General features: G+C 38.3%; 1 protein-coding gene across 1 annotated transcript in view; it reads left to right on the forward strand.

Moving 5' to 3' along the window:
* The window catches only part of TMEM26 (transmembrane protein 26), a 77,727-nt gene extending 61,825 nt beyond the window's left edge, over positions 1-15,902 (forward strand). The window contains exons 3-6 of the mRNA XM_063433582.1: positions 7,779-7,880; positions 11,386-11,600; positions 13,000-13,076; positions 14,535-15,902. Coding sequence (XP_063289652.1) covers positions 7,779-7,880; positions 11,386-11,600; positions 13,000-13,076; positions 14,535-14,986 — 846 coding nt within the window. The 3' untranslated portion in view covers positions 14,987-15,902. The remainder of the gene's footprint in view (positions 1-7,778; positions 7,881-11,385; positions 11,601-12,999; positions 13,077-14,534) is intronic.
* Positions 15,903-25,168: the final 9,266 nt, after the last annotated feature.

Genomic DNA, 25,168 nt, shown 5'->3' on the forward strand with positions numbered 1-25,168 from the left:
TATGAAAAATGTGTAAATGTCAGTATCAGAGGGTTTATGTGTGTGTCTGTCAGTGACTGTGTGTGTGTGTGGGGGGGGTCTGTCTGTCTGTCAGTGAATGTGTCTTTCAGTATCAGTGTGTTTCTTCCAGTGAGTGTGTGTGTGACCATGACTCAATAATACAGATAGCAGTATTTATCAAGGTCTGGCATGACCAATTATGCATCAAAGTGTGTGTAATACTTGTGGAAAGGTTATTGGAACTCAACCTCAGGTGAATGAAGAGAATTGATACTGTCACTTTAAGAAAATAATATTTATTGAACTAAAGCAATTTTGTTTCGGTAATCTTCTGATGTAATGAGATTTTAAAATGACAATGCATGAGCAAAGATTATCTTACAGGTAATTGCTTCAATCTGAATAACGTTTGGCAAAATTAAATTAAATAAGGCAACTCCTTAATTAGGAACATATAATAAAGTTATTTTAACTTCAGCAATAATAACACAAAGCTAATTCTTCTTAGAAAATAAATGAGTCCTTTAGGTTCTGGTAGAAGTAAATAATGAATAGGTCTCGATAGGAGATGAGTAGCTGAATCCCAGAGGACAGACAATTATATTCCTTCTTATCCATCCCAATAACTTCAGTTGCGAACCAATTAATAATCCCTAGAACTGGAGAACTTATTTTGCTTACATTGAATGATGTGCATTGAAGTTATTTCCAGTAATGATGAGGGTTATGGTTCCTTGAAGTATGTAGAGGAATAGAGGAAGTGGTGATGTCTGTTCTGAAGTCTGGGAGTGGAGAGGTCAGCGTAGTCAGGAGTAAGTCAAAAGGTTCGGTACACGGAGAAACTAGTAGTCAAGCTCGGAAGACAATCTGCAACAAAGTAGTAAGTATGCAAGAGGCACAAATTGATTGAGCAATCTTGATTAGTTTGCAGCTTCCTTTTCAAAGGGAAGCATGTGACGTGAGACACATTGGCGAAGTCAGATCGGTGAAACCCGGAAGTTGTACGGGTAATGCCGATCGAAAAGAAAGATATGGGGGAATCCTGACAGTGTGTATGTAATGCAAATGTTCATTGTTTTAAATGCAGCTCAGAAAATATTCTCATTGTGCCTTAGTAAATACAGACTACTGAATTTTAGAATTTGTCACAAATCTGTTTTAAAAAGGCACTTTTTTGGGGACGTGGCCTGACGCTGGAGCTGGTCGGACGCATGTAAGCACAGCTCCGCCAAGACAAAGCCAAAAGAGCTTAAAATAAACGGAATACCGAGCAAAAACCTACCTACGATTCGGGATAAGAAGCAAGCATGTCCCAGAGACAAAAAACTAAAGCTGGGAAGTCAGAGCGTGCATCTTTCTTCCTTACGAAAAACGCGGCCTCCAAGTTGAGAGAGAGCCTGGAGCCAGCGCAAGATGGCGGCGACCAGAGGAAGCAGGAAAACTCCCTTTCACCGCGGACAGCATCTCCTCACACTGCAGAAGAATTACCACTGACGCTGGGAGGCATCCGCGCAATTATGGCAGAAGTCACAGACATACAACAAAACATGAAAAAGCAGCTTCAGGAGCTGGCATCTGAACTCCACAAAGAGGTACAGGAGATGGGAACCCGTACAGCACAGATAGAAAACAAAATGGATGAATACGCCGTGGCACATAACAGTCTGGCAGACAAAATCCAGGAAATGGATGACATTCTGGGGGCGCACAGACTAAAGTTGGCAGATATTGAGGACAGAGCTAGGAGGAACAACCTCAGGTTCCGGGGCTTCCCAGAATCGGTACAGAACACAGACCTCCATAAATATCTCTCAGAACTGTTCCAAACTCTCACGCCAGAAATACACCCGGATCAATTGATCATTGACAGGGCACACAGATTACGCAGACCAAAGCACCTGCCACCAACAGCGGCAAGAGATGTAATCGCCAGGATACATTTCTTTCATGCCAAGGAAAGAATCATGAGGGCTAGCAGAAATGCAGGCATGCCAGAAGAATATAAAACAATTAAAATCTTTGCGGACCTGTCGGCGGAAACGCTCCACTTTAGAAAATCGCTAGCATCCATCACCACCGTCCTGAGAGAACAGAACATAAATTACAGATGGGGATATCCAGCCAAACTCCTGATTTCATACCAAGACACAATACACTCTATCACAGCACAAGGTCTCCAAAAGCTGAAAGAATGGGGAATACCACTACCAACCACATCATCCGTTCCAACTACAAAGGTTCCGAGAATGTCACCGGAGTGGTCGACCCAATGAGCCAGCTCAGACATACGTAACTATGTACCACACACACCATAAGTTTCATTACCAAGGGTTACACACTCTGACTGAAGGCTAAAACATCCTATACCGTAATACGGCACCACATATGACTAAGCTCCACTTGGTACCAGTTATTGGGGACTAGAAACATAAGCAGCATGCCATGCTGGTTAGACTTTGACTCTGCCCAATATGCACCGGACACAAAAGTCCTAAAAATTGGAGTAGATGGCGACATCATTTTCAGCCGTCGGGGTTTACAATGCTTATAACCCTTAACATTGTGTGTTGCATAGACTTGATATATGTTTTATAGGTTTATGTTCTTAGAATTGTAATTGCTCTACGGTTTCCAGGTGAATGACTGACATGTTGGACGTGTTCACCTGCACCCCCCCCCCACTAACCGCGCCTACTTGATAGGCCGCGGGAAGAGGCCCCAGTTTTGGGTGCCGAATTGGGCACACCACCCACAACTCGTTTTGTTCCCCCTTTCCACCCTCACCCCATCCACCCCCAGGCAAGCAAATAATAGCCCACAAACACAGTTGAACCACTATCTAAACAGTGATCAGATAATGGATAGTAGAGATATCCACAAAATACCGCTTCAAATGGCCATTGAGCAAACAGCTACAGTACACTGTAATAAATCGCCTACACAACATGAAAATATTGACGTATAATGTTAAGGGGCTGAATACCCTGGGTAAGAGAAGACTATTATTGCAGGAACTTAAAAACAAAGGGACAGATATAGCCTGTATACAGGAGACGCATTTTAGCAATACAAAAACTCCTGAAATATATACTAAACTATTCCCATGCCAGTACCACGCGGTATCGACGAATAAGACCAAAGGGTCATCTATCTTAATCCACAAGAATGTGGCATTTGTAGAACAGGATAAATTTATAGATCCTCAGGGCAGATTTATCATCCTGATAGGCTTTTTTAACAATGTCCAATATACATTGGTCTCCGCATATTTCCCTAACACAGGCGCAGAACCATTCCTCAGACGCCTATTACAAAAAATTGAACAACATAAACTAGGTGGCCTGATCCTTTGTGGGGACTTTAATTTCATCACGTCCCCCGAAGAAGACACAACGGCACAGCATAGAGGGGCAAGAAAGAACCATATGGTATCTGTATGTAAAGCATTAGCCAAAAGACTTATGCTCCATAACCTATATGACAGTTGGAGAACCCTTCACCCTGGGGAGCGGGACTACTCCTTCCACTCGAAAGTACATAATACCTACACCCGCATAGATACGTTTTATGTGGACCAACCAGCACTGGCACAAGTCTCAACCTGTACCATAGGGGATATAACCTGGTCAGATCATAGCCCGGTGTATTTAGAATTATTTGACTCATTTCAATTTAAAGGGAGAGGGACATGGAGGATAAACGAATCACTGTTACACGATCAGACTTTCTTGCTTCAGGTAAAAAAGGACCTGACTGATTATTTCCAAACGAACTCAAATGGAGTTGTATCTGAACAAACTGTGTGGTCAGCGCACAAGGCAGTTGTGAGAGGCCTCTTTATTAAGCGTGCCTCCTACCTAAAAAAGAATAGACAAATGACACAATTAGAATGCCAGAAACAGTTAGCTATAGCAGTTGCACAAAACAAACTGAACCCCTCGCAAACCTTAGCCCATCAGGTTCAGACTCTGACAAATCGACTAACGGAACTAAATGCCACCAAAACTGCTTACTATTTACACAGATTAAGAGCAACAGCATATCACCATAGTGGGAAAGCCACAAAATATCTAGCAAACCGACTAAGAGCGAGACTAGCATCATCTAGAATAACACACTTACACACCACAGATGGCAAAAAAATACAAAACCCCCTAGAAATCTCTCAGGAATTCGCAAAATATTACTCAGGCCTATACAACTTACAAGACCAACCCAATGCCAAACCCCTGAACGATACCTTGATTCGCAAATATCTAGAGAAGCTCCCCCTCCCACAACTACAACAGACCCAAATTACTGAACTACTAGAACCGATCACCTTAGACGAGGTCCTACTCACCAAAAAACAATTACCCACAGGGAAATCCCCGGGCGCAGATGGACTATCTAACCTCTATTATAAAAAATTTGCTGACATACTCGGTCCGAAGCTGGTACAGGTGTTCCAAACAGTGACAGACTCGGGAAAACTCCCTCCAGAAATGCTCCTAGCCACAATTGTGACCTTGCCCAAACCAGGCAAAACCCCAGATCAATGCAAAAACTTTAGACCCATATCGTTATTAAATTTGGATGCCAAGATATATGCCAAAATTTTAGCGACCAGAATAGGTAAAATTCTTCCAACTCTAATCCAAGATGACCAGACAGGGTTTGTCCTGGGGAGGCAGGGGATGGATAATGCTCGTAAACTATCCCTGGTAATAGAGAAGATGAGGGTATCAGGCCCAGGCGGTCTTCTACTAGCGCTAGATGCTGAGAAAGCCTTCGACCGCCTGGGTTGGCCCTTCCTCAGTCAGGTGCTGGGAAAATATGGGTTTCCAAAGCAACTCGTCGCCCAGATATTTGCCCTATATGCCCATCCCACAGCTCAAGTACTACAAGCGGGGTTCCTGTCACAACCCTTCAAAATCACAAATGGCACGAGGCAGTGGTGTCCCTTCTCCCCCCTGCTATATGTACTGGCCTTAGAGCCATTACTCGCAGCAATTAGAGCCCACCAAGACATAGATGGGATTGAATGGCACGGGAGGCAAGTCAAGATTAGCGCATTTGCAGATGATATATTGTTATACATAACAAACCCCGAAAAATCCCTACCTAATATTATGAACCTTATTACAGAATATGGGACGTTGTCCTACTATTCTCTTAACACCACGAAAACACAAGCACTGGGACTCCGATTAGAGCCACAAGTACTAACGCGATTGCAACAAAAATATTCTTTTGAATGGCGTACGGAACATAAAATACCTAGGCCTAGTATTTACCAAGAATCCAAATGATATGTTCCCCTCTAACTACAATAGAGTATGGAATGAGTGTACAGAAATCCTGAAGGGCTGGGGTCAACTATATTTGTCCTGGACGGAACGCATAATAGCGATAAAAATGTCCATTTTGCCAAAACTCCAGTACCTCTTTAGAAATCTTCCCCTGAGAGCGCCAAATTCATACTTCAAAAGCATTCAAACAAAGTTGCAACAATTCACTTGGGGTGTGGGAAAGGCGAGAATCTCGCAAAAAGTATTAATGGCCCCTGTGCGAAGTGGGGGGATGGCGTTCCCCCACATCAAATCATATTATCAAGCCGCATACCTATCCTCCTTGCTCACACATCTTACAACAACGAACAGACCCCAATGGATAGTTATGGAGAACCTAGCTATAACCCCCTTCCGAGTCCCAAACCTGTTGTGGCTACCAAAAAACACTAGACCAAACATTCCAAATATGCCCACACAGCTTGGTTTGGCTCTTCAAACATGGGAAACTCATAGAACGCACTTTGAATCTAATTACCCTCTATCCATGGCAACCCCTATAGACGCTATTGTTCATTGTATCCCCACGTTCCATGCAACACAGTGGAAAGCCAAAGGAGTTACTCATCTAGCTCACTTGCACGCAGCAAGCATACTGATGTCCTTTCCGAAGCTTTGCTCTCTCTACGAAGTTCCACACACGATGCAATATTCACACATACAACTCCAATCCCTCCTTAATAGACATAATAAAGAACAGACAAATAGCCTTAATTCAACAAACGGATTGTCAACATGGGAAAAAATAGGGATCTCAGGGACGGCCCCACCTAAATTTAAACCTCTATCCGATTGTTACAAAACCATTCATCCACATCAACCGTTTTACAGTTCCACACAAGCACAACATTGGGCCTCAGACCTTAACGTCACTATCACTGAAGATCAATGGAAGCGTATGTTGTCCTCGGTAAAGAAATTGGTTAAATCAGCCCAACTTATAGATCAATACCAGAAAACAGTGTACAGGTGGTATATGGTACCTACCCGATTACATAAGATATACTCCCAAACACCCCCGATCTGTTGGCGGTGCACAAAAGACATAGGGTCTGTGCTACACATCTGGTGGAGATGCCCAAAATTAAAGAGGTTTTGGAAAAAACATACAACAAATAATAACACATACTACCAAAACTACTGTTGACCTCGACCCCCGGATATTTCTATTATTAGACATACCCACTAACATCCATCCTCCTGCAAGGAAATTAATGTACCATATCCTGTTAATAGCACAAAAATTAGTAGCGAGAACCTGGAAGTCCACAAAAACCCCGTCCATACACCACCTTGTCCAAGATATGGATAGACAACCAATCTACGAAACGCAATACAGTACACTGCATCCAAGTTCGCAAAGACATAGGGGAGCGTGGGACTTGTGGGTCACCTGGCAACGTAGCATAACAGACCTACCAGGGTCACAAGACCCAGGTTCATCTTAGGGACCCCCAGTACTTGCAGACCACAGAAGTGAGATGCTACACTCCATTATAGATACCAGGCTAGATGGTCATAGCTGAGATTCCCCCAAGAAAGATAAGCAGAAATACCCCACCTACTTATGGTGGAAAATAACATGCCAGTACCAGAGACCCACCACAGCAGTATTAGTTGGATAGGGCCACAACATTACACATTCAACTGAAATGTATGAAAAATTTATGAAAAATTTATGAAAAATGTATGACAATCTGTATGGTAATTGTTTGCTGTTACCCCCCCCCCACCACCACCACCACCACCCTCCCTACCCCATCCCTTTTTTTCTGTACCCCTTCCCCCACCCAACTCCCATTTTATGTTACTAAAACTCAATAAACTTCAAATTTTAAAAAAAGGCACTTTTCTTTTCCTGTTACTATTTTTGAAGAAATGTTTTATTTGATAATATTTTGAAAGAATATGTTCCATGAAACCTTATTATAAATACAATTAAAAAAACATCTGGACATGTACAGATGGCTAATGTGTATGAACAGAAGCCTTTTATGATTGTGTGATAATGTTATTTTTACATCTATATAAAATGCTTGGAAGTTTGCATAAAAATTTAAGGTTGTCAATAACTAAAGCAATAAAATGCAATACAAATATACACGTAATATGTTCATTCAAAATCCATGACATTTTCTACTTAATCAGGATAAAGTAATAATAATAAATAATCAGAGCACATAATATTATGACAAGTAAATTGTTTAATTTTCTGGCAAAAATACATTTTCTATTTTTATTATTTAGCTGGTTGATCTACATGATTTGCAATGACAGTATGGTTTAGTGTGGAAAGATCAGCTTTAAAATGCCTTTATATAGTATACCTTCTTGCTCCATGTGTATGGTAAAACAATAACATAATTATTATAAATTATTCAAGAAAATTAAAACACTTGATATGATATGCACATCCTGGTGTAATTATGTATTTATATTATTTTTCAGTTGTGCCGTGCAAATAATTATACAGAAAGCCCATTGGGTAATATAAACAGTTCTTATCTCATAGCTGACACAGTTGTGATTCCTCTGGAATTCGTTAAACCGGTAAGAAACTCACAGTAGATCTGCAAATGTTTCTTGACGTGCTATCTCCCAATGGGGGTATGTGATAGATAAATCTCTTACAGAGCTCGTATCATATGTACCCATCCATCTTTCATTCTATGTTTCATTGTCAAGTAACTGTTAATTAAATCTCTGTTCACTAGGTTGTGTTTCTGTGCCATACATGCTACCATATAGAATGATACCCATATGTATATCTTTCTTCTTGATCTTGATCAAGTGCCTTCTGGTATCTCTTTTTGATAATCTGAAAGGGAATAAATTACAATTCGTCCATATGCTTCACCCCAACACTCAAACTTTTCTTATCATTTCTGACATCACAACCAGTCAAGCTCAATACAACAACAAAAGTAGTTGGAACTGCAATCATTCAATGGAGTAGATATTGGGTGCAACCAGACCAGGGGATAGCACAATCTCCAACAGGTTTAGTCCAGAAAAAAAGAAAGGTCTAGGCATTCCAATATTCAGCAAGCCACATTTATGGAAATAAAGTTTTTAGCAAACATTTTGATTATTATTATTATTATTATTTATAAAGCACCAGCAAGTTCTGTTGCACTGTACAATGGGTGGACTAACAGACACGTATTTGTATCCAGACAAGTTGGACACACAGGAACAGAGGGATTGAGGGCCCTGCTCAATGAGCTTACATGCTAGATCGAGTGGGGTAATGTGACACAAAAGGTAAGGGTAGAATAGAAAAGTAGGTTGCTAGGATAGTATTCATTGAGGGCTTAGTGTTTTGTTTTGATGACAGTTGCAGGAGCGAAATCAGGGTGCGGGGAGGGAAAACTGTTCACAGTTTAATTGGTATGCTTTCCTAAAGAAGTAAGCTTTCAAAGATTTTTTGAAGGAGTGGAGATTGAGTGAGAGTCTAACAGAGAGGGGAAGGGTGTTCTAAAGGAATTGTGCAGCCCTAGAGAAGTCTTTAAAGTAAGCATCAGAGGTAGGAGTACGAACAGAGGTTAGACGTAGGTCTCCGGCAGAGCGTAGGGGCCTAGACGGGACATATTTGTGTATTAGTGAGGATAAGTAGGCTGGAGCAGCATTGTATAGAGATTTGTAAGCAAGTATCAGGATCTTAAATTGAGTCCTATATCTTATGGGAAGCCAATGTAGGGAGTGACAAAGGGGGGAGGCGTCGGAGGTGCGGGCGGACAGGAAGATGAGCCTCGCCGCCGCATTCGTTATAGACTGTAATAGGGTAAATTGGGAACATGTAAGACCACTGAGAAGCAGATTACAGTAGTCAAGGTGAGAGAGGACAGTGGCATGGACAAGCACCTTTGCCGTGATGGAAGCAGCTGGATTTGGCGATTGATTGGACATGAGGGGTGAAGGAGAGGTTGGAATCAAAGAGAACACCTAGGCATCAAGTCTTAGAGGTAGAGAAGATGGTATCACCATTGACTTGGAGGGACACAGACAAGGGAGTAGCAACACTTGAGGGAGGAAATACCAGAAGTTTTGTTTTGGACAGGTTCAGTTTAAGAAAATGAGCAGCCATCCAGTTGGAAATAGCAGAGACACGAGTCAAGAGGGGTGGTGAGAAATCAGGGGAGGACAGATATATCTGTGTGTCATCCGCATAGAAATGATACTGGAAGCCGAAGGAGCTGATGAGTTTACCAAGGGAGGCAGTGTAGATCGAGAACAATAGGGGACCAAGGACAGACCCTTGGTGAACACCAACAGAGATGGATTGGGGAGAAGAGGCAGAGCCAGAGAAACAAACTTTGAATGAGCGCACTGCCCCCATATTCAATACACTGCCCTAAGTCCAACACACTGCCCACCCTCCCTCCACTCTTATACACCACCCCATCCCCCACTCTAATACACTGCCCCCCAAACTAATACACTGCCCCCAATCTAATGCACAGCCTCCCTGAATCTAATACACAGGCTACCATGGCCCTGCCCCACCCCACTCTAATACACTGCCCCCATCCCCAATCAAATACACTGGCCCTTAATCTAATACACTGCCCCCCTCCACTCTAATTGAATACATTGGCCCCAGTCCCACTACTTTAATTTAGCACCCTCCTACACCAATTTAATACACTTCCCCCTCTCTCCCCAAATTTAATACACTGCCCTCCCTCTACACTGCCTCTCCCCAATTTAATACACTTCCCCCTCTCTCCCCAAATTTAATACACTGCCCCCCACCACTCTAATATACTACTCCCCTCCCTCCCCCAAATTAATGCACTGCCTCCTCCTTTCTGCAATTTAATACACTGCCCCTCTCCCTCCCCCAATGTAATACACTGTCCTCCCCAATTTAACAAGCTGCCCCCCTTCCACCACTCTTATACACTGCCCACGCCCAATTTACAGAGTGTGTGTGCAGTGGATGCTATGTGTGGATGTAGTGTAGTACATGTAGTTTCTTTCTAGTAGATGTTGTGTAGTTGGTGCAGTGTCAGTGTTTGTGTAGTGGGTGCAATGTCTGTGTAGTGGGTGCATTGTCTGTGTTTGTGTAGTTGAAGCAGTGCAGTGTGTGCAGTGTATGTGTTTGTGTATTGTGTAAAGTGTAAAGTGTAGTGGGTGCATGTAGTGTGTGTAGTGGATGCAGTATATGTGTGTAGAGCATGGAGTGTGTGTAGAGGATGCATGTATGTATGTAGCAGTAATCGCTATATATATATATATATATATATATATATACATAGACAGATATGTGTAGTGCATGTAGTGGATGCAGTGTATGTGTGTAGTGCGTGTAGTGTGCATGTAGTGAATGCAGTGTATGTGTGTAGTGCATGAAGTGTGTGTAGTGGATTCATTGTCTGTGTGTAGTGCGTGTAGTGTGTGTAGTGGATGCAGTGTCTGTGTGTAGTACATGTAGTGTGTGTAGTGGATGAAGTATGTGTAGTGGATACAGTGTATGCGTGTAGTGTATGTAGTGTGTGTAGTGAATTCAGTGTCTGTGTGTAGTGCATGCAGTGTGTATAGTGGATGCAGTGTCTGTGTAGTGCATGTAGTGGGTGTATTGGATCCAGTGCCTGTGTGTAGTGCATGTAGTGTGTGTAGTAAATGCATTGTCTGTGTGTAGTGCATGTAATGTCTGTATGTAGTTTGTGTAGTGGATGCAGTGTCTGTGTGTAGTGGATGCATTGTCTGTGTGAAGTGCATGTAATGTGTGTGTAGTGGATGCAGTGTCTGTATGTAGTTTGTGTAGTGGATGCAGTGTCTGTGTGAAGTGCATGTAGTGTGAGTGTAGTGGATGCAGTGTGTTTAGTGGATGCATGTATGTATGTAGCAGTAATCGATATATATACATATACATAGACGGTCCTGGCTTCACAGCAGGTACTTTACAGTGTTAGGGGCGGCAAAGTGCCGGCTGCAAATATATTCATTGTGGGCCACAGGTTTGACATGCTTGGTTTACAATGTACTTTATTAATGCATTCCCTACTTAGTTCCTTTTCATGTTTTATGTATTGTAACCTTTTTTTTACAGGTAGAAGATATAGTTAAGACATTGACCAGCATTTGCCAAAAAACTTGGACACTAGGACTCCACCAAACATTTCTATTGCTTTTAGTTATTGGGAAATGGCTTCTTCCAATTGGAGGGGGAATCACTCGTGATCAACTTTCCCAACTTCTTCTTATGTTTGTGGGCACTGCAGCCGACATCCTTGAATTTACTAGTGAGACTCTGGAGCATGTAAGGTATGGCCAGTATTCATACATAGCTTCAAAAATAGAGATTCATTTTTATATTAACAATGACACACATTTAACTCATTCCATCTCAACAATGTACATACATAAGCTAACTTTTGTTTTCCATTGCATGGTTTACTTCCTCTTTGCTCCAAAGCTGTTTTACACCCTGCAGAGAAACAAATTAATGGAAAATTAAGGGTAAATTAATTTCAAGTTTGTATTTATTACCATGCAAGCAAAGAAAAAAAAAAAACAACTACTAATGAGTAAAAGATTTTTTACTTAAGACCAAATTGTTGTAAATTAAAAGACAATAATTTAATTGGCATTTTGTTTTAAAAATCATGATTTAAAACACAAGTCTGGACATGTAATATATTTATATTGTATCATTTAGTTAGAAGTAAATATTTGGTGTCTTTTATCTTTAAAAAAAATATATATCTGATTTAACAAATGACAAATGTATAAATCACACAAAGTTACTTGAGCATATATTCAGTATACAGATGTAACCAATGTTGCTTGTCTCATGTACTGACAATAAAAAATAATTGATGTCTCACAATATATTAATTATGTACCACTGTGAAACATTGAAGAGGCAGAACATATGTCTACAGAGCAGACTAAAGCAGTAAATAACAAAATATTAATAAAAAAAACTAATAAAAAAGGTAACCTCCAAAATATTTCATATACTAAATAAACACCTATACGTTTCTAATAATAATAATAATAAAAAAAAAAAAGAGCCAATTTTTTATAGTTGCATGGAACATTGTTTGTTATAGGAAACACCAATATAAATAACGCACGCATTATTTTTAATGTAATAGACATTTTTATAGCATTTTTATTCAACTAAACCAACATAAATGTCATTATCTTAAGCAGTGCTCCCCAACCATCTCCTCAAGGCACACCTAAAAGTCCAAGAGTTAGGGATTACCAAGGTATGTCTAAGCCCTAAATCATGGACTGCTCGGGATGTCTTGAAGAGGGGGTTGAGGAGCACTGCTATAAAGCACCACAAGGGTTTACCTAAAAAATTGGGCTATGCTTGACAAAGACTCACTCTTAAATTGAAATGTTGCCATGTCAGCAGGCGGTAATAAAGGCACATTTACTACTTTAAAACAACTAAAATACGTATGTACCTCAGGTTATTATTTGACCGTACTTTTGTATGTTTCCTTTTATTTTCAATAAAATAGGCAAATGATTTAGATATGTCTTCAGTGCATTACATACAAGTTGCATGTCAATATAGTTTTATTGTTCTGCAAATATATAATAGAAATTCAGGATATTTATTATGTATACTGTAAAATAGAAATGTTGCTTTTTCATATAGTTTTGGGAATTGTTTTGACATAAATATATTCAATTTATTTTTCAGAACCAACATGATTCTAGTTTATTCAATTCTTGCAGTATGGACATGGAGTATGCTACAATTTCCTCTTGACCTTGCAGGTACATGGTGTATTCTGATAAACTATTAATATTAAAGGAACACTATAGTCACCTAAATTACTTTAGCTAAATAAAGCAGTTTCAATGTATAGATCATTCCCCTGCAATTTCACTGCTCAACCCACTGTAATTTAGGAGTTAAATCACTTTGTTTCTGTTTATGCAGCCCTAGCCACACCTCCCCTGGCTATGATTGACAGAGCCGGCATGAAAAAACAAAACTGGTTTCACTTTCAAACAGATGTAATTTACCTTAAATAATTGTATCTCAATCTCTAAATTGAACTTTAATCACATACAGGAGGCTCTTGCAGGGTCTAGCAAGCTATTAACATAGCAGGGGATAAGAAAATCTTAATTAAACAAAACTTGCAATAAAGAAAGCCTAAATAGGGCTCTCTTTACAGGAAGTGTTTATGGAAGGCTGTGCAAGTCACATGCAGGGAGGTGTGACTATGGTTCATAAACAAAGGGATTTAACTCCTAAATGGCAGAGGATTGAGCAGTGAGGCTGCAGGGGCATGTTCTATACACCAAAACTGCTTCATTAAGCTAAAGTTGTTCAGGTGACTATAGTGTCCCTTTAACCCCTTAAGGACCAAACTTCTGGAATAAAAGGGAATCATGACGTGCCACACACATCATGTGTCCTTAAGGGGTTAAAGCCACTACACAAGAAACTAATAGAAAATAAAAACACGTTCTTACTCAGAATGCATTGAATCCGTTTTATCAAAACTGTTATACAGTCAGAAATGAAATTCCATGTGGACATACACCTTTTGGTGTTATAGACAGTCAATTATTTTTGAAAATTGGAATAAAAAGGATATGAGATATACAAGTTTAATTTTTGACATGGCCTGTTTTGGTGATTTTCTTGTTTATTGTTTATTTTACTTAATATAGATTTAAATTTTGTAATAACATGTTTTTGTAAATCCCTGCCCAAATATATATTCAAGATTTTTTTTTTTTAACAATTACATTTGAAACCGCTCACAACGTATTTTTTTTTCACACAAGGGACAGATATCCTTTGGCCCTTTATCTATTATTTACCTATAACTTCAATGTTGCTCCTTTTGTGTTGCACAAAGTTCAGTGTTTGTTTCAGTTTCAATAACTTAAGAAAGAGAATAATGTCTATTTTTTATACTGTCCACATACATCGGCATATATGGACTTTGGATGTAATAACTTAGAATGAAGGCTATTGTGATCTATATTTTGACTATTTCACTTATCACTCCATTTCTGGAACAGCAACCAAGGTGCTGCACAGATAGGATATTTACAAATGCCTCTGAATATTCATGTTTAAAATATTAAACTTGTTAATGAGATGATATATGACCACTATTAACCTTTATATTTTTATCTTTGTGTTATGTTTTAATCTCGTTTTAACTGTTTAATTGCTTAATGCTTTGTTTTCTGTATTTTTATTTCTTCCAGTGCAAAATGTTGGATGCCTGCCAACTACTACATCATCATCCAAAAAGCCGTTCTGCTTATTGTTGTACAGATACAGTGCAGACATTTGGAATATAGGGCAAAGCCTTTTGATTCAAGATGGTCCATTTTTTATTTGCAGGATGGTTCTCATGGTCCATTTTAAAGTCATTAACCAGATGCTGGTGTTTTTCACCGCAAAAAATATTTTGGTGGTGATGTTACAGCTTTACCGTTTAGTAGTGCTATTGATTGACTTCTACGGTTCAGTGGAGGATCAAGAAAGTAAGAAGAACGGAGCAGAATGCTGCTGTCCACAAGATTCCATGTTAGAAGATACTCATAGATACCTAGACGAAACAGTTGTAGATCTCGAAAGTGAAGCAAAGAGTTCAGAAAGCACAGGTTCTGTTACTCTGCTTCAAGACATAAAATCAGACTCGGAACGCCTGTAGACATTGAATTCTATTATTGTATTTGGTGCTATTTCTAAGTCAACCAAACTGTTAATAAGGTAGTAGAGTATGTTCCAAAACATTGCAGTTTTTTCACAAAAATATTTATATTAATTGCAAAGGGATATTATACCTCGTTATAAACATTACTATAATGTGATCAGAAAGACTTCGATACTGAATACGGAGGCAATTGGTGGGCAAAGAAACTATTCTTGTTATATCTCTTGTAGACAAAAGTCTTGTCTGAGTTTTCGAAACCTTGGCTATTTTCAAACCTACATACTACCATTTGTCATTTCACACAAAATCATGGACAGAACATGTGGAATATCAAAAGAAGAATTATATTTTGAGAGCATAGCTTGAAACAACTCCACCGGAAGAGAAGATGGAACAAAAATCTTGCTGTAATTAAATTACTGTACCTCATTAAGGGCAGTGGACTTTCCAAGTGAAGTAATACTCTTGTTTGTATTATTTGTAAGATATTCTTGTTACTATTAGCACCGCGGTAAAAGTGAGACTTAAAGAACCATGTTATCTTAAATATGGTATTTGATGTAATTAAGCAAACTGTCAATTAAGAAAATGAAGGGTAAGACAATGGGAGATGGTATGAAATAAGAAAAAAATCAGTATATAGTGAAATAGTGTTATAAAAATAATATTCGTGGTGAAATGTCATTCAAAACTAAAACAAGTATACCTTAATCCACCTAGATTCACTTGTGCAGCTTTGAATTCCGATAACAAAATTAATAGACATGATTTCCATCAATGAATCACAAGCAATAACAGACAGAACATCAGCGTCACATTTCCCCATTTCCAACCGGTTCTTGTAACTAACAGAGAGCATTCTGTTCAAATAAGAGACATCAGTGCAGCAAAATGCCAAAGCGAGGACATTTTAGAGGGCCCTAAACCCTTGAAAAATTCCAACTTTGAAATTAAAATATACTGAATAAGAATGACACTAGAATGCATAGGGATCTATATAATTCTAAAACAATTTTTTAACAATTTTTAGGATTGTGAGTACATATTCAATAAAATGTTAAAATATTTTTACACCATCTGCCTTTCCTAATGCTACCCCTGGAAGAGGGAAGGAACAATCTGATGGGTTAAGATTTGCCTGCACACATTTTTGTTTTTGTAAAAGTGCAATTTCACCTGCCATGCAGAAGTGTATTTTATGAAATTTTTCACTATATAGGTTTTTTTTTATCTTTTTTGTGCATTTTTAATTTAAGATTGCATTTCTCAAATTGGGAAGACATGCTGGTAGTGAGGAATTATAGGATAGAAAACATATTTTCAATGAACTGTTTAGATTTTTTTTCATGTTTTTTATTTTTCATTTAAAAAAAAAGGAGGCACCATACTTTGTAAAATACAGTCATACATTTAAAAGATAATGAATTTTATGTCAACAACAGAGATGTCCCGAACCGTTCGCCAGGAACTATTCGCCGGCGAACATAGCTTGTTTGCGGTCGCCACGGCGGGCGAACATATGCGATGTTCGGTCCGCCCCCTATTCGTCATCATTGAGTAAACTTTGACCCTGTACCTCACAGTCAGCAGACACATTCCAGCCAATCAGCAGCAGACCCTGCCTCCCAGACCCTCCCACCTCCATGACGAATAGGGGCGGACCGAACATCGCATATGTTCGCCCGCCGCGGCGACCGCGAACAAGCTATGTTTGTCGGCGAACTGTTCGGGACATCTCTAGTCAACAACTTAATTTACTGCATATTGTCACTGGGTGCAATAATTTATCCATGCAAGAATGTATAGTCTTGAAACCAGCCTGTGAACTTTATTTCCATTGATGTTTACCCTTCCTATAGCCTGGGTAAAGCATCTTGGGAAATGTAGTCCACAGACATTTGGAGTGCCAAGACTGGCATTCACTGATCTGTACATTTGTCAGTAAGGGTACTACAGTCTTCAATATTGATGGACATTGCTGCTGCTATATTTAATGTGAGGATTCATGCAATTTACACACATTTTTATACTTGTTGGTGGAAGCAATTCTGGCATTTTATGCAATTTATACAATAACTCTAACATCCCTCATTCTTATTAAGTAAACTCCAACACATTTTTATTAATGACAGATGTTTCAGGATATTTACAATATACAAACAACACTACAATAGTTAATATTTTGTTAATAGTAGACAATTCCCGGGATTTCATTCAAACTGAAATGAGAACTCAGCACTTTCAGCACAATCTTTTTATCACTAATCACTGACTCGTGTGGTATATTCACGGCATTTTTTTACATTCAAAATTGAAACTGTCAGAGTTAGTTACTAGAAGTAAATAACTAGATTCAAAGTGAATTTCACATTTAGTGCCAGAATAGATGAAATAGAAACATTTTCCAAATTCAGCTATGCTTCCATATGGGCTATTTTGACCTTAAGTGAATATCTCTGTTTCTATCTACATTTCTCGAGCATAGTACTGCCACACAAATAGTTTTTGAAAAGTTACAAGGACAAATTAGTAGCATACTTAATTAGGGTTTCAGAGTTTTGCTGAACTAATATCTCATGGGGCATTTCTGTTTTCTATAAACTTATAAAATACTCGTTAAAGTCCTCCAGAGAACAATGTCAGGTCACATGTGAAGGGAACAAACTTATAGAGCAAGTGATCGCTAGTTTTTCCGCTCACTGAGATCCTGTATTGGCACAATAAATCCAGTTTTGTGGAATAACTTTCTTCTCCTGATGACTTAGTAAGTGTGCTGATAAAAGATTTCAGAGAAGTGTACATCATTGAAATATACTTAATTCTTGGATGCCTGTGTTTTTATATTTATTGCTATCTTGGTGCATGAAAACTGCCCAAAGGTTTTATTTAAAAAAAAGTAAACTTTTGCCACTTTTCGTGCAGTCACATCACAACTTTTTATTCTTTGCGGGGAACTAAAAAATAATTCAATGTGAATTTCAAATTAAGTTTAAAATAGCCACACTGGAGAAGTTATCAAATTTAGTTACTTTGGCCTTAAATTTGAAATTCACTTTTAATTTCCCACAATTCTCACTTTAGTAAATAAACCTGCTAGTTTTCCCTGACAGTATGTTACCTTAAAGAACAAGTGTCATTCAATTTTCACTTGTCTTTTTTTTAAAAGGTTTATTACAATTAATGAAACGTAATGATTATTTTAATTTTATATCGTCATTTTTATCTGGTTGAACGTCAGTGTTGGGTCCGCCCCCTAGAGCCCGGCGGGAGGGTGGCCCTGAGGGTGGGGGCACCCTCAGGGCACTATAGTGCCAGGAAAATGAGTGTGTTTTCCTGGCACTATAGTGGTCCTTTAACTCTGATTAGCTCCCTACATAACTAAACCTGGCATACACCCCTCAAATGAAAACTGTAATATAAATATATATATATATATATATATATATATATATATTTATTTATTTTAAAGTATGGATTGCATGTAAAATGGCCTTGTTATATATGTTTTAATTAATCTTAGATTAAAGAATAATACAAAAAAAAATATTGTTTTCCGTTAAACTACTCATCACTTGCCGTGATTATTACTTGGCAAAAACTCACTTCTTTTACGACAGTCCTGAAATGAGTTAACACTATATAGCTATTAACTTAGCTGACTTTGCTTCAATGATTTGTCAACAAGTTTATCTGTCCTTCTATTGTATTATAATGTAAATGAACTCACTAATACACTAATGTAATGGTAATATGCTTTCAGTCAGTATGTTAGCACTCAAGCATGTATTTACTGTTTGTTGCAAGAGCCATTAACTCTGATTTTGTAATTACTCTTACGATAAACTTATATAAGGGGAGCGTCTTGAGTCTTTCTCCCTCTATGCAAAGATGCAGAGAAGATGTCACATGGCCCTAGGCACCTTCCTAGTTTTGGCCACCCTTCATTCTTCATATAAGGATGCTTAAAGGAGACAAGCAAATTCATGGTTCCGGGGTCCCTGGCTGACCCCTGAGCCTTAGGTGCTGCCTGTGGTCACCTTATATTTAATCCTGCTCTGAAAAACCGTAATGGTAATCATCAAAATCGTAAGAATAGTATTTATGGAAGCTGTGAGTAATTTTAAGTTGATACGTGTATGACAAAATGCATGTTTCTGCACAAATCATGGTGTTCAATTGTCATAATTTACTACCTAAAGTACCATAAAGGTCAGTAATACAATGTTACTGTTTTGCATAAAAGAAATAAAACCATATAAAAAAAATTATGTTAAATGTATAAGACTGGCAAGTTGTGTATTTTACTTTTCTTCATTAAGGATAATTCATGTTATTCAAGTGACAGAAATAAAAGAAAAAAACAAAGTTGCCATATTATTTGCTGCTTTGGGTTCAATATAAATTTGAATAAAACTAGAATTAACATTTTAGTCTCTGATCAGAATATATTCAGCCAAGGATAGACTAAATGCATTCCTTTCTATAAAATGCAGACTTCAGGGAGGAATGAATGTAAAAATAGACAAGTACAAAACTTTTACATACAGATTGGAAGTGTGATCTTAATGTAAATAGAACTGTATTACTGTTACTTTAAGGTATTTTCTTGTTTCTACTTTAGGTTAATTTGGTGTATTTTCTTAAAATCTAAATGGTTCTGTAACCTTTCAGATGTCTATCTCAATAAATGTACCTTTTTTCAGAAATAGATTATAATTTGGATTTTTATTTTCAATACGTTTAATAGTTATAAATGCATTACAGACTTGTGAAAAAAAAACAACTTACGTACCACTAAAAATTCATTTTTCTACCTTCTGGAAATTATTTATATTTTTTCACATATCTTTGTATTGGATGACAAAGGGAAACAGCGGCTTCTCAGGAAATTACAAAATTGAATCAAACACTGAAAATCGCTAACATGTGCTAAGCTTTTTTGTGTGATGCTCCATTTATCAAAAGGACTTGTATTTAGCTTTAGAGTGTTCCTAGTAGTGTTTAGTCTCAAGGCCCACCTCCTGTTCTTTTTTAAAGTAAAACAAAATCATTCTAGAACTCATCTTTATTGCGGAGCTCGGACAGGCACCTATCTGGAGGCACTCCACCTCCAGTGAAGTCATCAATAACTCATCATTGCTATACCTCGGCAATTAACGGCCTAAAGGAGTAGTATCAGACAAATGTAAACACTCGAAAACGGCAATCCAGGTTGATGCAAACAATATTATTTAAATATACATGGTGGGAATCTAGTGATGAATTAAATGTTAACAATGGAATAGACAACATTTTGCTAATAGGATTAAAAACTAAAATTACAGCTTTAACAAATGAGCTGATGCCATGGCACAATGGTTCCTCCCAAACTGGCCACACGAGTATTGACTCAATAGACGAGACATCTAGGCATTTAGCTCCTTCCTTTCAGGATGTGAAACCATGTGGCCATGTACCACCTATAAAGGGAGTGCAGAATTATTAGGCAAATGAGTATTTTGACCACATCATCCTCTTTATGCATGTTGTCTTACTCCAAGCTGTATAGGCTCGAAAGTCTACTACCAATTAAGCATATTAGGTGATGTGCATCTCTGTAATGAGAAGGGGTGTGGTCTAATGACATCAACACCCTATATCAGGTGTGCATAATTATTAGGCAACTTCCTTTCCTATGGCAAAATGGGTCAAAAGAAGGACTTGACAGGCTCAGAAAAGTCAAAAATAGTGAGATATCTTGCAGAGGGATGCAGCACTCTTAAAATTGCAAAGCTTCTGAAGCGTGATCATCGAACAATCAAGCGTTTCATTCAAAATAGTCAACAGGGTCGCAAAAGCATGTGGAGAAACCAAGGTGCAAAATAACTGCCCATGAACTGAGAAAAGTCAAGCGTGCAGCTGCCAAGATGCCACTTGCCACCAGTTTGGCCATATTTCAGAGCTGCAACATTACTGGAGTGCCCAAAAGCACAAGGTGTGCAATACTCAGAGACATGGCCAAGGTAAGAAAGGCTGAACGACGACCACCACTGAACAAGACACACAAGCTGAAACGTCAAGACTGGGCCAAGAAATATCTCAAGACTGATTTTTCTAAGGTTTTATGGACTGATGAAATGAGAGTGAGTCTTGATGGGCCAGAAGGATGGATTGGTAAAGGGCAGAGAGCTCCAGTCCGACTCAGACGCCAGCAAGGTGGAGGTGGAGTACTGGTTTAGGCTGGTATCATCAAAGATGAGCTTGTGGGGCCTTTTCGGGTTGAGGATGGAGGCAAGCTCAACTCCCAGTCCTACTGCCAGTTTCTGGAAGACACCTTCTTCAAGCAGTGGTACAGGAAGAAGTCTGCATCCTTCAAGAAAAACATGATTTTCATGCAGGACAATGCTCCATCACACGCATCCAAGTACTCCACAGCGTGGCTGGCAAGAAAGGGTATAAAAGAAGAAAATCTAATGACATGGCCTCCTTGTTCACCTGATCTGAACCCCATTGAGAACCTGTGGTCCATCATCAAATGTGAGATTTACAAGGAGGGAAAACAGTACACCTCTCTGAACAGTGTCTGGGAGGCTGTGCTTGCTGCTGCACGCAATGTTGATGGTGAACAGATCAAAACACTGACAGAATCCATGGATGGCAGGCTTTTGAGTGTCCTTGCAAAGAAAGGTGGCTATATTGGTCACTGATTTGTTTTTGTTATGTTTTTGAATGTCAGAAATGTATATTTGTGAATGTTGAGATGTTATATTGGTTTCACTGGTAAAAATAAATAATTTAAATGGGTATATATTTGTTTTTTGTTAAAGGACCACTCTAGGCACCCAGACCACTTCAGCTTAATGAAGTGGTCTGGGTGCCAGGTCCAGCTAGGGTTAACTAATTGTTTTATAAACATAGCAGTTTCAGAGAAACTGCTATGTTTATCAATTAGTTAAGCCTTCCCCTATTTCCTCTAGTGGCTGTCTCACTGACAGCCGCTAGAGGCGCTTGCGTGATTCTCACTGTGAAAATCACAGTGAGAGCACGCAAGTGTCCATAGGAAAGCATTATGAATGCTTTCCTATGTGACCGGCTGAATGCGCGCGCAGCTCTTGCCGCGAGTGCGAATTCAGCCGACGGGGAGGAACGGAGGCGGAGAGGAGGAGGAGAGCTCCCCGCCCAGTGCTGGAAAAAGGTAAGTTTTTACCCCTTTCCCCTTTCCAGAGCCCGGCGGGAGGGGGTCCCTGAGGGTGGGGGCACCCTCAGGGCACTCTAGTGCCAGGAAAACGAGTATGCTTTCCTGGCACTAGAGTGGTCCTTTAAGTTGCCTAATAATTATGCACAGTAATAGTCACCTGCACACACAGATATCCCCCTAAAATAGCTATAACTAAAAACAAACTAAAAACTACTTCCAAAAATATTCAGCTTTGATATTAATGAGTTTTTTGGGTTCATTGAGAACATGGTTGTTGTTCAATAATAAAATTAATCCTCAAAAATACAACTTGCCTAATAATTCTGCACTCCCTGTATAGTAATGGTTAAAAAAAAGGTAATATAGTTATTCCATTTAAAAAGTTTAAAATATTTTTCTGTAGTATAGTAAGAAAGAACCAACAACTGCATATATAGATTACTTGTTACAAAACCTTTACATCAAACTTGTGATTGGTTGATACAGGATAGTGTGATAAATCAATTAACTTATGTTGTGATTGGTATATGGTTGGTGTTTGCTCAGCTTTTCATAAAATAGTATTATCATCTAAATTGCCTGAGACATTTTCTGTGTAAACCCATTGTCAAAGCTGTCAATTCTTGGGATGTATAGCAAACACATCATTTTCAAAGATAGTGTTTTTCAAGGTTGGTTTATTTATTTATTGCATATTGTTATTGAAACAACTACATAATGTATTAACTATGGGGCTAATTGCACCCTGGAGTTGTTTATCATAGGGTTAAGTAGCAAAAATTATTTAGTTCCTCTTATAAAGTCACACCATTTTACAAAAAAAGAAATAATAGAAAAGTATTATGTAAGTATTTATGGTTCCATTCAGGTGTTGTCAAGGGAACTGACCTTTATGTACTTAGAAAAAGTAGATACAATTCCATAATGACTTTTCCTAGACATACGCAGCAGTTAAAGCAGAAATAAGCTTTTTACACTATGTTAGTTTTACTTCCTACTAAGGTAATGGACCATTAAGAGAAGAAAACACTGAAAGAATGTTTTGTAATGTTGTGTGGATCACTGCAAAATGCACTTTCTCCAGAGCATTAAACATTCGAGTATGCTTTCCTGGCACTAGAGTGGTCCTTTAAGTTGCCTAATAATTATGCACAGTAATAGTCACCTGCACACACAGATATCCCCCTAAAATAGCTATAACTAAAAACAAACTAAAAACTACTTCCAAAAATATTCAGCTTTGATATTAATGAGTTTTTTGGGTTCATTGAGAACATGGTTGTTGTTCAATAATAAAATTAATCCTCAAAAATACAACTTGCCTAATAATTCTGCACTCCCTGTAGTTAAATAACGCAACTGGTACTACCACACATGCCACCAGTACAAATAAGGATGTGGTTAGTTTCACCTCTGTAATGCCCCCTTTTCAGGGACCTAGGCCCAGTAATGAGTGGTCCCTTTTTCTCCTTTCAAAACCCATCCATTTGAAAGATGAATGCTCGCTTATTGAGTTTGTTATCAATACTATGCATTCATTATATATGTTCCTGATTTACGTTACCAGACACTGCTTGAATTTTTCACTTCTGTGTGTCTCACCTGCCCTTAACCACAGATTGTTTAAGTTGACTGTATTTTTCATTAATCCTTCGCATAGTGAATGGATATTTTTTGGGGGATGGGGGAAGGGTTACAAGTCTGTTAACCTTTTCATGCTTGGGGGCCAGCTGTTTGTATACTGGCATTTCAGTTTTAACCAACTGTGCAGTTTAAAAGCAAACATTTTTACTCTGCACTTTATCTGTATGCTTTCTTTGTAAAAACAAATGAAAAACAGGGAATCTGCAGTTCAGGGCCTCCGGCAATCTATGTGATTTCTCCTAAAAAGAGAAGCCAATGCATTTATGAGATACAACCACTGTAATGTCATAACACATTACATTACATAATAATACTCATCCTATGAAATATGTTCTTTAGTTTTTGTGTATAAAAAAATCTATTACATATGTAAAAGTGCTCCTTTAAGTTCTTCCAGTACTAACCCCTAAACAGTTTATATTTTAAGTCTAGAAATTAAGATTTAACAATAAATGTTAATTGGCAGTAAATTGTGGATTTGACATAGATAGCACTAAGTATTGAAGAATGCCGATCCAGAGATATTGCAGTAGTATAGGTTAGCTCTTATTCATGGTGATGTAATACATAACATAGTTCAACTTGCATCCAGACAGGGCCTCTTCCTGTCCTTGACTGATGTAATTATGAAAGACTGCTACCCATACATGCTTAAAAAGGCATTTTGTTGGCTGTGAGATAAAGGGACATTTACGTAAAGTGAGCATAAATGTTAAAGAGATCATTGAATTCTGAAACACAGCTCATCTTAAACGCCCTTAGTGTAAGCATAATTAAATGAGCCAAATGAAGAGTGCTTTCTAAGGCTCTTCAACGTTTCTTGACTGCAGTGCTGTTCCTTACAGACTTTGATTAAACAAAGATAGCAGTATGACATATTTAAAGTACATTATATTATTTCATAACTATTTTTTATCAAAGAAATAAAATTGTTCCTGCATATTGCACAGTGAAGCCCAATAACCAGATGATTTGACTTTGAAGACAGCGCGATCTGAAACTTGTTTCTTATATTTTGGCAAAATTAAGTTATCATTGTAATGCATAAGAAAAAATAAAGATTTAAGTATTCTTGCTATAGATATTTTTAATTTGTGTTTTGTGGACACACATACAGAGACTATTGTCATTCTGATGTAAGATTGAAGTATGTGTGTATAAGTTATCAAGTTTATCTTAAGACAGCTTTTTTATGGAATACTGTTGGAAGGAATCCAAAATGTTCTATAGAGACCTTCTCTTCTATTAACTGTGATTATTATCTTGGTACTGCTCATACCTTTGATCAAATAATCCCACTAATACAAATGCTACAAAAATATAAAGACAAATAAGTAATTTCCTGGATATCCCCAATG

The sequence above is a fragment of the Pelobates fuscus genome, chromosome 10, assembly GCF_036172605.1.
Source record: "Pelobates fuscus isolate aPelFus1 chromosome 10, aPelFus1.pri, whole genome shotgun sequence".
Classification (NCBI taxonomy): domain Eukaryota; kingdom Metazoa; phylum Chordata; class Amphibia; order Anura; family Pelobatidae; genus Pelobates; species Pelobates fuscus.